Source organism: Halichoerus grypus, chromosome 12 (genome assembly GCF_964656455.1).
Source record: "Halichoerus grypus chromosome 12, mHalGry1.hap1.1, whole genome shotgun sequence".
In the NCBI taxonomy this organism is placed as follows: domain Eukaryota; kingdom Metazoa; phylum Chordata; class Mammalia; order Carnivora; family Phocidae; genus Halichoerus; species Halichoerus grypus.
The window spans coordinates 28,104,200-28,121,622 of record NC_135723.1 but is presented as its reverse complement, the minus strand read 5'-3'; the positions used below and the strand labels follow the sequence as shown (position 1 = coordinate 28,121,622).

Genomic DNA, 17,423 nt, shown 5'->3' with positions numbered 1-17,423 from the left:
CACATATCATATGGACATATCATATGGACAGTTGTCCATATCATATGGACAGTTAACCATATGATAATTGTCTTTGATTGACTTATGCTAAACAAAGGTGCTTTTAAATTATGTTCTAAATAAGTATCAAATTCAGCATCTCCTTTTTATAGTTGATGCAATATGAAATGAGCAGATGCACTTACAGCTGTACCTGTGTTTATACATGTGATGTGTATCTCACATCTATACATATCTCACCAGTTGAATAAGTGTATCTCTTACTTATACTGCTCTTTCTAGTATATTCATAAAATTATGAGGAAAAAATATTTCCTTTGTTAAATCATGCTATTATTTATGATAATATGAAGAGATGCCATTGTTTTTTTCTTTATTTTCTTAACAGAGAATGTTCTCTTTCTAACCCATTGTGGTTAACAGTTTTTGTTTTCACACATTTGATTATGTTGCCTCAGAGGGGAAAGTAATGCTCTGCTAATTTAAGAAATTAGCAATGTGTTAATAATTTGACAGGTATACACTGGGTTGTGTAACTAAAAATTGTATATGAGCCATTAATAGAGAAAATATCTAATGTAAGTAATTTGTGGAATCTAATATGTTATAATTCATTTTTTTATGATACAGTGTTTCCTATTTCTAAGGGTACAAACTTTCAGTAAATCAGGGGCAAAGAATAACAAAATTAGGGATGCCTGGGTGGCTCAGTTGGTTAAGTGGCTGCCTTTGGCTCAGGTCATGATCTCAGGGTCCTGAGATCGAGCCCCACTTTGGGCTCCCTGCTCAGTAGGGAGTCTGCTTCTCCCTCTCCCTCTGCTGCTCCCCCTGCTTGTGCTCTCTCACTCTCCCTCTCTCTCAAATAAATAAATCTTAAAAAAAAAAAAATAACATTAGGAAAAAATACAACTTTATGTTCATTTTTTTAATTTTCCTTAAAATATAGAGTGCTTAATTCTCTGAGGTTCATTAATTATATTTCAGTGTAATTAACATTATAATATTTTAATATAAATTAAGTAAAATAATTTGGGATCTATCTATTATGTTTCAAATGAGGAGCCACATAGCTTCAAATGGTACCATGCCTTTTTAAAATTATGTTTTTGTGTCTTTACATTGTTATTGTCTCTGACCATTATTTCATATTATTTCTAGATAAAAGAGTGGCTCTGTTTAAACTGTCAGATGAAGAGAGCTCTAGGAGGTGATCTGGCTCCAGTCCCATCATCCCCTCAGCCCAAACCGAAGACTGCCCCCGTTACTCCTGCATCCGCAGTGAGCAAACCATCCCCACAGCCACAGCCGACTTCTCCAAAGAAGGATACTGTACCCAAACAGGATATCTCAAAGGCCCCCGAGTCTAAGAAGCCCCCACCACTAGTGAAACAACCGACCATTCATGGATCCCCCCCACTGGCAGCCAAGCAGCCTCCTGTGGCCGAGTCCTCATCCAAGCCTGCCCCTCCCAAAGAGCCTTCGGTCCCGTCTGAGCAGGCCAAGGTCCCCATGGCTGAGGATAAGCCAAAGCAGCCCAAGGCGGTGAAACCAGCCACAGACATTGTGTCTTCATCGTCGATAGCAGCAAAACCTGATATTCCAAGCTCCAAAGTACAGTCAGAGGATCAAGAGAGAATAGCCCCTCCTCTAAAAACAGATGCTGCCAAACCCTCACAGAGTTTTCCACCAACAGGAGAAAAAGTCACCCCCGTCGATTCTAAAGTCATACCCCGACCTGCATCAGATTCAAAAATTATTTCACATCCTGGGCCTAGTTCAGAGAGCAAAGGTCAAAAGCAAGTTGATCCAGTTCAAAAGAGGGAAGAACCCAAGAAAGCACAAACCAAAATGACTCCTAAGCCAGATGCCAAGCCGATGCCAAAGGGGTCACCTCCGCCCCCAGGCCCACGACCTACCACTGGCCAAACTGCGCCCACATCTCAGCAGCCCCCAAAGCCTCAGGAGCAGTCAAGACGCTTCAGTCTGAATCTGGGAAGTATTACTGATGCCCCCAAATCACAGCCCACGACGCCTCAAGAAACTGTGACTGGAAAACTCTTTGGGTTTGGAGCATCAATCTTCAGCCAGGCATCAAATTTAATCTCCACAGCAGGCCAGCCTGGGTCTCAGTCTCAGAGTGGGCCTGGGGCCCCAACAAAACAAGGCCCTCCTCCTCCACAGCCACCTCCTCAGGGGCCACCCAAATCCACAGGTCAGGTGCCAGCAGCACCTGCAAAGGTTATCCCTGTGAAAAAAGAAACAAAAGCTCCAGTGGCTGAAAAATTAGAGTCCAAAGCTGAAGAAGTTCCAACCGTAAAAAGAACAGAAACAGAAAAGAAGCCTCTGCCTGTTAAGGATAGCAAAGCTTCAGCAGCGGAGCCTCAGAAGGCTGTCCTTCCCCCCAAGTTGGAGAAAACCCCCAAACCAGAATCGACCTGTCCTCTCTGCAAAACTGAACTCAACGTAGGTTCTCAGGATCCTCCTAACTTCAATACTTGCACTGAATGCAAGAATCAAGTGTGTAATCTCTGTGGATTTAACCCTACACCGCACTTGACTGAGGTAAGCGATTTATATCTTACTTATGGATGTGAGTATATCATGTTTATTCTGAAGTATTTTGGTAGCCGAAATTCTCAGCAAAAAAATCCCCCAAAGCACAAAAAAAAACCATTTCTAGTAAAGAAGGCATATCAATATTGATGGCATAGTTTCAATTACTTATTACAGGCTTAATTTCTTTTTAAAAGCTCATGTAATTATATTTTTCTGGGTTATGCACCAGAATTAAGAAGATGAAATAAGCTGACAGTTTAAAGTAACAATTATCCCAATCCTTTGTGAATTAAAGACCCGTAGCTTTGGAGGACTACGCGGTTTTCACTTACCAAGGGCAAGTAGGAGTTGTAATTTACCGTTCCCATGGTCTTCAATCCTTCCTGCCTCCACTACCTTAGAGAAAGTGTTAGTTGCTTACAGATGCATAAATAACATGAGATCTGTTATTTTACAAAAATTGTTAAGAACTTAGTGCAAGTTAATAATATTGCCTACTAGAAAATAGTGGTTCAGACTTATCGGGCCTAGACTTCTTATAATTCTCTTTGAGCTATTGTCTGCCATAAATATAATAGAATACTTTAATAAGAAATGTGCAAAGAAAACAAAAAACAAAAACAGATACATGGGTTTCAGTGACTGATGTCAAGGAACTGTGTTTTAAAAAAACTTTTTTAATGGGATGATGAGACATTTTCCCCACAATGTAAATGACCAAAATGCAGATAGGCAAATTTCTACCTAACAGAGATATTAAAGAATGAATGTAAACATTAGTAATGTGTTAGGGCTGTTAGAATATTTAGATCTTAGGAAACTGAGGGGTTAAATGATTGGTGCTTTCTTAGAGGTTTAATAAACATTTTGGAATTGAATTTTAAATAATTGTTCATTGTTTTTACACAAATCAGAAATACTTAAGGATTATTTTATTCCACTCTCTTTGATCTTATAATTCATTGGAATGGAAAAATTGAACAGATTTTAGCAATTATACAGAAGAAGCTTTAGAGATTCTTGGTGGTGTTTTCGACTTAATTTTTTTTGAAGAATAGACTGTATACATTTTTTATTTTTTACTTTTAAAAGACATTAGGTTGCTTTGACATAATTAGCATCATGTGAAAGTATTGTTTCTACAGACTTAAGCCGATTTTTCTCCTCTTTATCTGTGATGAATAGAGTTAACTGAGATCCATTTTAAAGGCAGATAAAATTTGGTTTCCCTCAGCACTTCATGAGGGGTAACCACTATAATTATTACTTACAGTGGTTTGGATTCAATACAAAAGCAAAACAAAAAGCAAACCTTAAATTTCTCCCATATATTTAGAAGAGTTGTTTTTGGTTGTGTATTCATGAAGCAGAAAATATGGGTTTTACCAATACAATTGTATTTATTTCATAGACTTAAAAAATTGTACCCTTTAATGAGGAGCTGATGGTGTCAATACAGTACCGTTTAAGAGTTATAAAACAAACTGCATCACTAAAAACAAAACCTAATGTCTACATTTAAAATGTATTTCGGGGGCGCCTGGGTGGCTCAGTCGTTAAGCATCTGCCTTCAGCTCAGGTCATGATCCCAGGGTCCTGGGATCGAGCCCCGCATCGAGCTCCCTGCTCCGCAGGAAGCCTGCTTCTCCCTCTCCCACTCCCCCTGCTCGTGGTCCCTCTCTCGCTGTGTCTCTCTCTGTCAAATAAATAAATAAAATCTTTAAATAAAATAAAATAAAATAAAATGTGTTTTGGGCACACTAAAAAAAAAGTGTAGAGTTGAGGGAGGATTTGTGTGTGTGTGTGTGTGTGTGTGTGTACATATGTATATGTATATATTTGGACCATAGTGATTACGAGAATCCACTCAGTGTTTGGAGGTATGAAATGAGAGCCCTTGGGTAGAAAGACAATGAAGTTTTCAGGAAAATCTTTGGTTTTCTTTGTGTTGGTAAATTTTATTTTTTTGTCGGGGGTCCTAATTTGGAAAGGAGATTTCTTGAATAAAGCACAGAATTACCTAGGCCATGTGTGAAATTTCAGTAGTTTGAAAATATAAGTGGTCTCAAGTATTCAGGTGGTTTAGGTGAAATCCTATTTTAAATATGATCACTAGGATCACTGTTACTGTTCAGAGTATTTTGCTGTGTGGTAATTTATTTGAATTTGGAAGATGTTTCAGAGAAGAAAAAAAAAATTGATGTAACAAAAGAAGTTGGCTAATGTTCCTGGTGTAACTTAACTGTGCTAATCCATGTGAAGTTTTCAGTTAGTAGAAGACCTTAGTGCCTTCCAGCCTATAGGTAAAGTCGTTGGCTGACCTGGTATCAAAGGAGTGAATGATGGGCGCCTGGGTGGCTCAGATGGTTAAGTGTCTGCCTTCGGCTCAGGTCATGATCCCAGAGTCCTGGGATCGAGTCCCGCATCGGGCTCCCTGCTCAGCGGGGAGCCTGCTTCTCCCTCTGCCTCTCTCTCTCTCTCTCTATCTCTCATGAATAAATTAATAAAATCTTTAAAAAAAAAAAAAAGGAGTGAATGACGTTGGTTGAGTGATTCGGTGTTCAAATATTCCTCTTATTATTACCCCAAAGGACTTGGGAGGAGTGGCAGAAGGAGTTAGTTGAAAGAAAGGCACATTGTGTTTGTGTGTGTGTGTGTGCATACACACACATACATTTCTAGAAAATTTTAAATACGATTTATAGGCTTAACTTGTGGTGCTCTGTCAGAGTTATTACTACTAATCTCTCCTCATTTCCTTCAGTCAGGAGCAATTAGGGAAGCATCTTCTCCCTGACCTTTGCTTCATTTCTATGCTTTCTCCATTCTGCTTGTGATATTTATTTCTTGTTAACCTCATATTTTCTGCTCTTTCCTCCTAGTTTTAGGGGGCACATTCTGAAAATACTCAGACTTTATACCTGCAATGCAAAGAAGTGGTATTTCTAAGAAAGGAATCAACTATTTCCATTTATTATTCTAATAAAGCACATTTAACTTTATATTATAAGCCTCTGCTTCTACTCTACCTCATCACTGTGAGGCAGGTCTTCTTTTCCTGTGGGTACCACTCTGCCTTCCCTTTTTGCTGTTCTGTTCCTCTGGTGGCGAGAAGAGCTGGTTACAGTTAGTCATGGGTTAGGGAGCTGTAGAGAGTACCCCCCCAGTAATCAACCACACCTGTCTCTTTGGTGGCTTCCTGTTTCTCATACACAGCATCCCCCACAACACCTGAGCTGTGCCAAGGGCTGCCTGCGGGGCCCTGGAGTGTAGCCAGGCTTCAACCTCAGCTTCAGGGTTTAACTGTGTGATGCCAAGTTCGTATAAATGGCACCGTGATCCAGTAGCCTCTGATAGCAAGGAACAAGTCTCTTAGGCTTTAACTTTTGCCAACTCAGGGAATATCTTATCTTAGAAAGAGTTTTAAAAGCAGCAGCAGGGCTTTCTGAAAGAGCTGATCTTAGAGAATTTGGAAGCATCCTGAGAAAAACAGCCTAAGTTGACAATCAGTTTACCTAGTGAATTTAGTAATTCTGGTTCAGTTCAAATGCAAAAAGGACTCAAAATTACTCATAGTGGGTGGTGATGTTATTGTTTTTACTGTACCTTTCAAAAGTAATTTTTTACTATGGGAATAAAACTTAAAACCACGTTTCCTCATGTTTCAGGAAGTTCCAGGGTCATAATTTTGCTTCCTTAGTAAGATAATTATGCAGGGCCTGAGTGATACAGGAATAGCTAGCATATATTTGTCACTAGGCAACAGATGGGCCTTTTGAGCCAATTAAGACCCAGTGGTGTAACCGGGATCCCTTCAGATCTTCACTCTCTAGCTCGGGTGGCTTCTGCCTTCTCTATCACACACTCAAGGAAAGCCTCGTGGGCATGTGCTGGATTTCTTAGTTTGGCAAACACATATCTTGCTTTTACTTGAAAAATCATTACTTAATACTTTAAAAATCATATGCCCAATACCTTTAAAAAGCAATTAAGTACGTACACACACAAAATTAAAAACCAAAAGAATGATAAAAAATCAGTAAGTAGAAAATAATTCTACCAATAATTATTTTCAAAAGAATTATGTAATGGAGAAATGCATTCTGTGTGAATATTTCTGACATGCATGGCAGAGAGGGACACTGATAGCACTTTTTAGCTTGCGTGAGAAAGTTGACAAGTTCATGGGTTGAAACAAAATTTTTATTTCTTAATTTTTAGGAGAATTTTGATGTGTTGCTTTTTTATTAAGTGATACTTAGTCAGAAAATCCAAATGTGGATTTATTTATTTATTCTTTTTAGTAATTAATTTTTTTTATTATGCCATATTAATCACCATACATTACATCATTAGTTTTTGATGTAGTGTTCCATGATTCGTTGTTTGCGCGTAACACCCAGTGCTCCGTGCAGAATATGCCCTCTTAGCCTGGTGATGGGTACCAAATGTGGATTTAAAATAAACTTTTGTTTAAACAAATTTAAACAAAGTAATTTCTCCATTAGTCTTTTCTTCTATGGGTTTTTACATGGTTAATATTCTGTTCTCTCTGGTAGTTCTGTATTCCAGTCTTAACATGTGATTATATAATATTTCCTCACATGACTAAAAGACTGTACATATTATTAAAAGTGATTATTACTTAATTATTTTGATATATGGATATGTTTTTTCATGCACGTTCTTCTCACATTGGGGATTTAGGCTGTTCAATTTTTTTCATTATAAATAAGATGAATATTTTTGGACTAAATATTTTGTATTTTTAACTGTTTCCCAAGGAAAGTTTGCTAGTACTCATGTTACTGAATCAAGGGACAAGGACCCTGAAGTATCAGATTCTCTTTGGAGATGTGATAGCATTTGACATCTCCACCGCTGGTGTCATGATTCCCTTCTTTTACTGCAGCTTCTCCGTACTTGAATAAAAACATTGAAAATGATACCTGTTAATTTGGAGGTCTAAAATTGCTATAATATTGTTCCTTTGATTTGTATTTCTTTGATTCCCAGAAATTTTATTTGGCTATTACAGGTAAATAGATGATGCTCATTAGGATCCAGACAAAACATTGTGTAGGCATTATGGGAAAAGGTAACCTGCCGTCACTGTTGCTGGTTTGGTTTTTGTTTTTGTTTGTTTGTTTTTGTTTTTGCAATAGGCTGGTATTTGAAAGGCATTTTCCTGACAACAATCTTGTTGGGTATGTCTTACAGTGATTTTAGAGATCGGGAGAATGGATATCAGGGCAGGGCAGCTATCCAACCACAGAAGTAGAATTCAGAGGCTGAGCCAGTGGGCTCTCTCCTGTCATATATGTGAGTAACCTAGGGAACTTGATAGCAAATGCCCCTTGTTCTGTCCTCATCTTACCTATAAGTTGTGTCAGTTGGTAATTACCAGGACTTTCATACCAACACATTTGCTAGTATGTGCATGAAAGCTGGGTAGCATTTGGGGCCCACAGAATAGTGGTGTCTGTGTTACATGGTTGGACCTAGAAGAATGGGCCAGTCGAGTGGTTCAGAAGCATAGAGGGCAGCATCATTGCATTATTTTTCTTTCCAGGTAAGTCCACCACTGGTCACCATTTATGGGTGAAAGGGATGACTGAATGACGAAATGATGTCCCTACTTTCACATATGTGAGTGTGAGGACATAAAACATGCTCCGCTGCAAGAAATACTATTATATTCCTGCCAATGAATACAAAGACTTTACTCCATGAAAATTATGAACATCTCGGTGTTCCATTGGTGGTAGTAGTGGTTGTTGATCTTTGCTTCTACCATCACATCTGCATAGCCTCTTTTGTTACATTCCCAGGAGTGGGATTGTTGGACCATAGGTTATCTATACCTTAAACTTGTTCTCCAGGGCGGTTGTCTCAGTTTATATTCTGGCCAACTTCTCATACCTGCTGCTATTTCTCTAGAGATGCATTGTCTGATAAGATAGTCACTGGACAGATGTGGCTAATGAGCACTGTGGCTAACTCAAATTAAGATTATCTTAAGTGCAAAAAAAACCCCACATTTGATTTAAAAAAAACTCTATGAAAAAAATGTAAAATATCTCCCCGATAATTTTATGTTGATTACTGTTACATAAGGCTTTCCATCCTTAAATACTGCTATTACTACTACCTTTTCATCATGTAACTCTGGGGTTGCCTATGTCCATGCATGGTGATATACTGCGGTGTAGGATTTATTATTTTCTCTCTATACAAGAAAAATACAGTATTATTAGATTTATCGCTCTCTGATTATCTTTTGCAGAGCTCATTTTCCTTATGTTACACAAGATAGCTGGTTCTTTTTGCGTGCTCTACTGAGCAGATAGTTCTCAGGGCTCTCATCATCAAGAGACACACTACTAATGCCTGGTCTGGTCTGGCCCAAGGATCAATGTTCTCAGGTGTTGCTAACCATCATTAAGAAATAGCTGTACTATTGAAAAAAAAAAAAAAAAAAGATCTGTACTATTGATGGGCATAATGTGGCCATGCTAGTCTTCAAGTCAGGACATCTTCTCTACTGATCCCTCTGGTTCCAAATGTTTTCTCTCTCACTTCTTTTCAGAACTTTTGTGTCTATTTATATTCATCAATATTTGGGTCAGTTGCTACTAGGAAACTCAGCAGTACAAAATATTAGAACTTCCATCATTTGGTCCACTATTTTCTCCCTTTACTTTCTTGATGACCATTTATTTTACTTTTAAAACTCTATCCCAGTAATTAGGTGCCTGGGTGGCTCAGTTGGTTAAGCCACTGACTCTTGATTTTGGCTCAGGTCATGATCTTGGGATCCTGGGATTGAGCCCCACTTTGGGCTCCATGCTTGGCAGGGAGTCTGCTTGAAATTCTCTCTCTCTCTACCCCTCTCTGCATCCCCCTGTGCACGTGCACTCTCTCTCTCTTAAATAAATAAATACATTAAAAAAATAAAACTCTATTCCAATAATTTGAATTTCAGTAGTAGTATTCCAAATAACAATCCATAGGTACTGAAGTGTCTGAAGAGAAATGAGTAGCTTCCTCTCCGCCATGCACTTCATATTAATGACGCAGTACCTGTTCAGACCATCTTTTTCTTTTTTGCTTTTCATTTTTTAAATTTTTAATTGATGTATCATTGACATGTAATATTAAATTAGTTTTCGGTGTACAACATAGTCGTTCAACAATTGTATACATTATGAAATGCTCACCACAATAAGAGTATTGCAGTATTATTGACCATATTCCCTATGCTGCGCTTTTCATCCCCATGACTTACTTATTTTATAATTGGTAATTTGTGCCCCTTAATCCCCTTTGCCCATTTTATCCATTCTCCCACCACTCCCCTTTGGTAGCCATCAGTTCTCTAGGAATCTCACTCCTTTTTTGTTGCTTGTTTGCTCATTTGTTTTGTTATTTAGACTCCACATAAAATGAAATCATGTGGTATTTGTCTTTCTCTGGCTTGTTTCACTTAGCATACCCTCTAGGTCCATCATTGTTGTCATGAATTGTAAGATTTCATTCTTTTTTATGACTGAGTAATATTCCCATGCAGTATATACCACATCTTTGTTTTCCATTCATCTATAGATGGACACTTGGGTTACTTCCATATCTTGACTATAATAAATCATGCTGCAATAAACATAAGGGTGCATATATCTTTTCAAATTAGTGTTTCTGTATTCTTAGGGTAAATACCCAGTAGTGGAATTACTGGATCGTAGGGTAATTCTGTTTTTAATTTTTTGAGGATCCTCCTTACTGTTTTCCAGAGTGGCTGCACCAGTTTGCATTCCCATCAATGGTGCATGAGGATTCCTTTTTCTCCACATCCTTGTCAACATTTGTGATATCTCATTGTGGTTTTGATTTGCATTTCCCTGATGATGAGAGATGTTAAGCATCTTTTTACGTATCTCTTGGCCATCTGTATATCTTCTTTGGAGAAATGTCTGTTGATGTCTTCTGCCTACTTTTTAATTGGATTATTTGTTATTAGGGTGTTAAGTTGTATCAGTTCTTTATGTATATTTGGGTACTAACCCTTTATTTGATGTATCATTTGCAAATATCTTCTCCCGTTCTGTAGGCTTTCTTTTATTTTTGTTGATTGTTTTCTTCTCTGTGCAGAAGCTTTTTATTTTGATGTAGTCCCAATAGTTTACTTTTGTTTTTTTTTCCCCTTGCCTTTGGAGACATATCTAGAAAAATATGATACGATATACAAATATGAAAATTTTGATATGGCTAATGTCAGAGAAATTGATGCCTATGCTCTCTTCCAAGACTTTTATGGTTTTAGGTCTCACATTTAGGTGCTTAATGCATTTTGAATTTATTTTTGTGTACAGTATAAGGAAGTGGTCTGTTTTCATTCTTTTGCATGTAGCTGTCCAGTTTTCCCAACACCATTTGTTGAGACTTTCTTTTTCTTATTGCATATTCTTGCCTCCTTTGTTGAAGATTAATTGACTGTATAATCATGGGTTTATTTCAGGGCTCTCAATTCTGTTTCATTGATCTATGTGTCTTTTTTTGTGCCAGTACCATACTGGTTTAATTACTATAGCTTTGTATGTATATCTTGAAATCTCAGATTGTGATACCTCCAGTTTTGTTGTTTTTCAAGATTGCTTTTGGCAATCTTGTGGGGTCTTTTGTGGTTTCATAAAAATATTATGGTTTTTTTGGCCTTGTCTGTGAAAAATGCTGTTGGTATTTTGATAGAGGTTGTATTAAATTGGTAGGTTTCTTTGGGTAGTATAGACATTTTAACAATATTTGTTCTCCCAATCCATGAGCATGGAATATCTTTCCATTTGTGTCATTTTCTGTTTCTTTCATCACTGTTTTATAGTTTTAGAGAACAGGTCTTTCATCTTCTTGGTTAAGTTTATTCCTAGGTATTTTATTATTTTTGATGCACTGTAAATGGGACTGTTTTCTTAATTTCTTTTTCTGCTACTTCATTATTAGTGTATAGAAATGCAACAGATTTCTGTATATTGATTTTGTATCCTATGACCTTACTGAATTCTTTTATCAGTTCTGGTAGTTTTTTTGGTTGAATCCTTAGGATTTCCTATACATAGGGCCATGTCATCTGCAAAGAGTGAAAGTTTTACTTTTTCCTTACCAATTCGGATGGCTTTTATTTCTTTTTGTCTGATTGTTGTGGCTAGCACTTCTAGGACTAGGTTGAATAAAAATGGTGAGAGTGGGTATCCTTGTTTTGTTTCTTATCTTAGGGGTAAAGCTCTCAGTTTTTAAGTATGATGTTAGCTGTGGGTTTTCATATATGGCCATTATTATGTTGAGATATGTTCCTTTACTCTGATTTTTAGTGCATCCTTTGTCATGTAATAAATTTCCATTAAAATCCAGTTCGCTCTTGTACTGTCAGTTACATGTCTAGTCTGCAGTGTCAGTACCTTACTATTTTTATTAGTCTAGTTTTAATATTTAAAGATATTAAATATCTGTGAAAACCTTAGTAAAAAAGTCTAGTGATTAGGGTATGTATCTGGCCAGGACTTAACTTTACCCTACTTATAAGCTAATAAATCAGCTTGTTACTATTTCATAGTTGCCTGTCATTGACACGACGCTTCTGGGTCAGAGACAAAGAATTTTATTACTCACATCATAGCATGTAGCATGAACATCATAATATTTGCATTAGTTCATCTTGCCCTCCATGACTCTCATGTGAGTCATGTGATACGGGCCTATATCGATACTGCACATGTAGCGGGTTCTTCACATATGAAGAACACTGAGCTTGTCGAACCCACCTCTTTTATGCAAACTGTAAGCTAGCCTGCTTTTTGCCCTAGAGGAAGACATTACCTCATCCTTTAAGGTTGCCCACTGCATGCACAAGACTCAGAAATAACCAAGATGAAGAGCAGCCGGGGCCTTACACTGTTGGCATAACCTGTAAGACGTGTAGGAGCATTTGTGAGCCCCTGAGGACTGTCCTTCACAAGAGGGAAAATATTATGAATATAACTATATTCATAATTAAAATATTATGAACTTCTCCTTAAAATGATGTTTAATATGGAGACTAAGGATGGAAAACAGTGAAAAGTAAAAATATGCTGGTTTAGGCCAACTTCAACCACTTGACTGAGGGCTGGAAGCTGCCTGTTTGGAAACCTCTCATTCTTGAGTCTGCTTCTCATCCAACTCCATGAAGCTTCCATGAAAGAAGACTACTTATCAAACCTCCTACTAAGATTAAGAAAATGAGGCTCAGGGAACTGAAATGATATGCTTAAGATTGGGGCCAGATAGTGGTTGCTAAGTACTAAGTAAAAATACTCTTTTCATTAAGTTTGTTTTCTGCAGTTCCTTTAATTTTTTTTTTTCCTTTACTTAAATTTTGTGAACAACAAGAACAGGAGGACAATTTGAGAGGCAGACAAACCAGTCTTATATTCAAACAAGCAATTTCTCCAGCTGAAAATACATACTCCATGAATAAATATATATTAACATATTCTTGTCCCATTGTATGTGGGTTACATAATCCTACATATTAATATAATGTTACTGTGATTTGAAAATAAATTCGATGGCATTTTCACAATGCAGACAGATTTATGTGCATGATTCTGAGATTACTCTTATTAAATGATAGAAATCTATCTAATCAGATGGCAAAATAATGTTTTTATTCTATATATGACAGTCTACAATACTGATAATGTAACCTACATAGTCATTTTATACAACTTATTGTAGATTTAGCTTACTGTAGGAGGAAAAAAGTGGTAATAGATATTCATATAAGTAATTGAAACAATATGCTTTCCTTTAATACTTTTTCACATTGGAAATTATATATATATGTCTACATATACATATATATGTATGTGTGTGTATGCACATTTATATATGTATATTTTCAGATCTAAAAATAGAAATTTCCCTGGGAGGAAGTTAGGGCTTAAAATATCACAAGGTTTAATTTTGGGAGATAACATACATAGTGTTGTGTATTAACACATAGAAATGTGAGTCATACTGCCTTGTCAATTTCTAACATGTGTAGTGTCAAGTGAAAATACCATCAGGAGAAATTGAAATATGTCTTACGTATTGAATTAGCCATTGCAATAAAAATAACCTCAGATATATGTGTGGAATGCCTAACCTTGGACTTAACTACTTTTTTTTTTCTCTTTTGTTTTCTAAAAATGTTATGAGAAAATGTGTTTATGGACAGTTAAATGTTAGAAGACATGTCGTTATGGACAATTAAATGTTAGAAGATGTATCATTTTAATTTTCCCATTTGGGAAGGCGCAGAGAGAAGGAATATTCTAAAGTATTTTCAGTTGCTTGTTTTGTTAATACTATAATAAGGCTCTTTTAACAGCTAATAAATATCTTAGGTAAAGGATGGTTGTGAGTTCATCTTGTTTTCAAATCCTGAAATTAACTGTGTATTCACTTAGATTACCTTTTATGCATGTCAGAGTAACAATCACATTTTTCACCTAGTTGTAGCTTATTTCGCTGTTGCGTAACTTTGTAGGTAGAATGATTTTTTTCTGCATACCGCGTATTGTCACTATTCTCCTCATCTCAAAGTACCATCTCCAGCAGTTTTCTTTTGCACCTGCTAAAAATAGAACCTTTCCACCTGAGTCAAACTTCCAAAGGAAAGCTAATTAAAACACTCAGTTAAACAATATAAATTTTCATTGAGTAAACCATGTGTGTGAATGCCTGCTAATTTCTTTGGCTGTTTACTCAGCCTTCGTGAGACTCTTTGGACTTCTGACTTCTATTCTATGTCATGCATTTATTCTTCCACTTTTTTCTAACTCGTCAACATACTGCAATACATGAGTAGCTACTGAACAAATAAATACTCTCCACTTTAACATTCATACAGAAGTAATTATGTAAGTATTATCTAAGTGTACAAAACCATTAAGAATAGACCTAAGAGACGTAAAGAGAGAAGTGAACAGTGTCAGCTGAGCTATGCCAAACAAAGATCGAATATGTTTCATGACTTTTATAAAAAGAATCATCCTCTATTTGAAAACCTTGCATGCTTATCAGAATTCTTAATCACCTAGAGTCAGTTTTCTCATGGCATGTAATGCAGTATAAAGATACGTACTAATCGATGGACCCAACACAATCTGGTACCTGTCTGAATAATCTAGGACATTTTCTTTAATGTATTTTATTGAAGTGTAGTTTCAAAAGATGCTATACTAAAAACATGTTCCTTGGTCAAAAAAATGAGCAAATGCTTTATATTTAATCTCTTTTAGAGATGTAAATTGCATATATTAACACTAGGAGAAATCTTTCCACGTAGAACTTTGTTTTACCTCGTAGATAAAAAATTTATTTTACCACACAGTCTTTTTATTTATTTGACATAAATGGTTTCTAGAAGACCCATTATTCCTTAAGAAATAGTATTTTAAATATTAAATACATTTGAATTGATGCCTTCATCATCTTATTCTTAGAATTCTTTCTTTTGCCGCCATACATTATACTGTCTAGGGAAAATTTCCATTAAAATGTACCACACACATTTCATATTCAACATGTCCCATATTGAACTCATCATTTTTTCCCCCATGTTCTTTTCTCATGTATTCTTTTGCCTTGGTGAAAGGCATCATAAATCCTGAGAGTCATTCCAGACTTCTGTTTCTGTTTCATTCCCCAGAAGCTATGACTTTCAACTGGTATTGATTCTACTTGCTAAAGGTATCTTTGTTCCCTTATGTCTTTCTTATACTCACTGTTAGAGCCTTGTTCAAGGCCTTATTAATCATCTCTGTTACAGCAGTAAGGCCCCAAACACTTTATATGGGGAAATTCAGTTTCTCAAATTTCATTCTCCAAAAAGTTTCCAATTATTTGTGCAGTGTCCTTGTTTATCATGTTCTACTGAATCCCTAATCTTGTCTCATGTAAGACTATATTCAATGCCATGATCAAAGTATATACTTTCAATTGTCTGTACCTTTGCTTGTGCCTCAATGGTCTCTACTTCCTTGCATTTTTATCTCATCCATTTTTTGAGATTCATGTCAAATATCATTTCCCCTCATGTTCTCATACTTCAGTCAGCTCTCTTCTATAGTATTGCAGTTTTCTCTTTATTTGTGTAATCTCACCAGAATGTGACCCCTGGAGCACTATCAGTACCATTAAAAGGCCAGCTCATGGTAGGTAGTCAATACATGTTTGTTCAGTGAGGGAAAAATAGAATTTTGGGAAATGGCATGTACAGGGAAAGGCATGCTTCATGTTAACAGCATTATAATTATAGTTAGAAATAGTTTGAAAGTTACTCAGTCCTATGTTTGCTGCAAGGATTTTTAAAGTCCTTCAAAAAAGTCTTATATATGCACATGTACCACTTTGCCCATGTTCTTCAAGTACAGAAGAAATAGAAAGATGAGCTATTTTTTTACATGAAACAATAAGAACCTTCTATATTTAATTTTTTTTTTTTGCTTAAAAATATCACTTTAATAATGAGGCTAACCTATACCACTATTTAATACTATGATCTCCTAGCTGCTTTCCATAATGCAAAAATTTCTCACCCTTTCTTTTCTTCTTTTGTTCATAGCATTTATTATCTTGTAACATAATAGTTAATTTATTAATTTATGGTGATTTTTGGAAATTATCTCTCTCCCTCACTAGAATATAAGTTCCATGAATGCAGGCACTTGACATACAGTATACTCTCACAAAATCCAGGTGCTTGGCATACAGTAGACTCATGCACAATCTTTGTGGAGTGGATGAATTAATCCTATATAGTTATTACAGATGTGTATCTGAATAAGGTAAACTGGAATACTGATTCGGAATGCTAACCTCGGGGCACCAGGTGGCTCAGTAGGTTAGGCGTCGGACTCTTGGTTTCTGCTCGGGTCGTGATTTCAGGGTTGTGAGATTGAGCCCCACGTCAGGCTCCATGCTTAGCCAGGAGTCTGCTTTTCTCCCTCTCCCTCTGCCCCTCCCCCCACTTGTGCACTTGCTCTCTCTTTCTCTCTAAAATAAATAAATAAACCTTAAAAAAAAAAAAGAATGCTAGCCTCACATCTAGTTAGCTGCATATGTTCTTAATGACTTTCCTACCTCACCTTTTCCAAGGTCTCATTTCAAAAGGTGGAAAGAAGAAACATGTATCACATATATTTAAAAACTTTCTCCAAAATAAATTGTTCTAATAAAATTGGGCTTATCAGGGACAATGTATCTTCTGTTACAGCTGAGGGATAAAGGAATGAAACTAAGCTTCAAGGAAAAGAGACAGTGGGTTTAGTAATTCATAGAAAGGCAGTATTTGTTGACAAGATGGCACGTCCGCCACCTCATAGTGGCTTGGTTTCTTCACCTATAAAGTGGGCATGATAGTAAGAGGACCTACTTCATGGGACTGTTGTTAGGATTCGAAGAGTGAATACATGTTAAGCTTCCAGAACAGTTCATGGCAATTGATAAAGCTCAATAACTGATAGTTTTGCTGGCTATAGTTGCTAGATCTAGAAGGCATATGGTATCAAGATACACCTTTCGCTAAGACCTGATAAAAATGATTCTTTTCTAAGTCAAGTTTTACTTCTAAGGAAAGCTAAGCTGCTTAACGAAATGTGTTTTGATGTTAAACAGCAAGCCTTTACTCTAAGCTTAAAAGATTATTTCAGATCATTTTATATAATGTGGTAAAAAGTAATGGGCCCTGACTAAAATGCAAACACATGCATTGCTGTGTTTTTATGTGCGATGTCAACCATGCTTCTATTTTTACTTAACAAGCTTTTCTCTAAGATTGTGGCATATTA

The 17,423-nt window shown here is 36.5% G+C and overlaps 1 protein-coding gene across 3 annotated transcripts in view; it reads left to right on the top strand.

Annotated features, from left to right (window-relative positions):
* The window catches only part of PCLO (piccolo presynaptic cytomatrix protein), a 391,345-nt gene that overhangs the window by 25,545 nt on the left and 348,377 nt on the right, over nt 1-17,423 (top strand). For all 3 annotated transcript variants that reach the window (XM_078060093.1, XM_078060092.1, XM_036107931.2), the window contains exon 3: nt 1,159-2,562. In XM_078060093.1, coding sequence (XP_077916219.1) covers nt 1,159-2,562 — 1,404 coding nt within the window. The remainder of the gene's footprint in view (nt 1-1,158; nt 2,563-17,423) is intronic.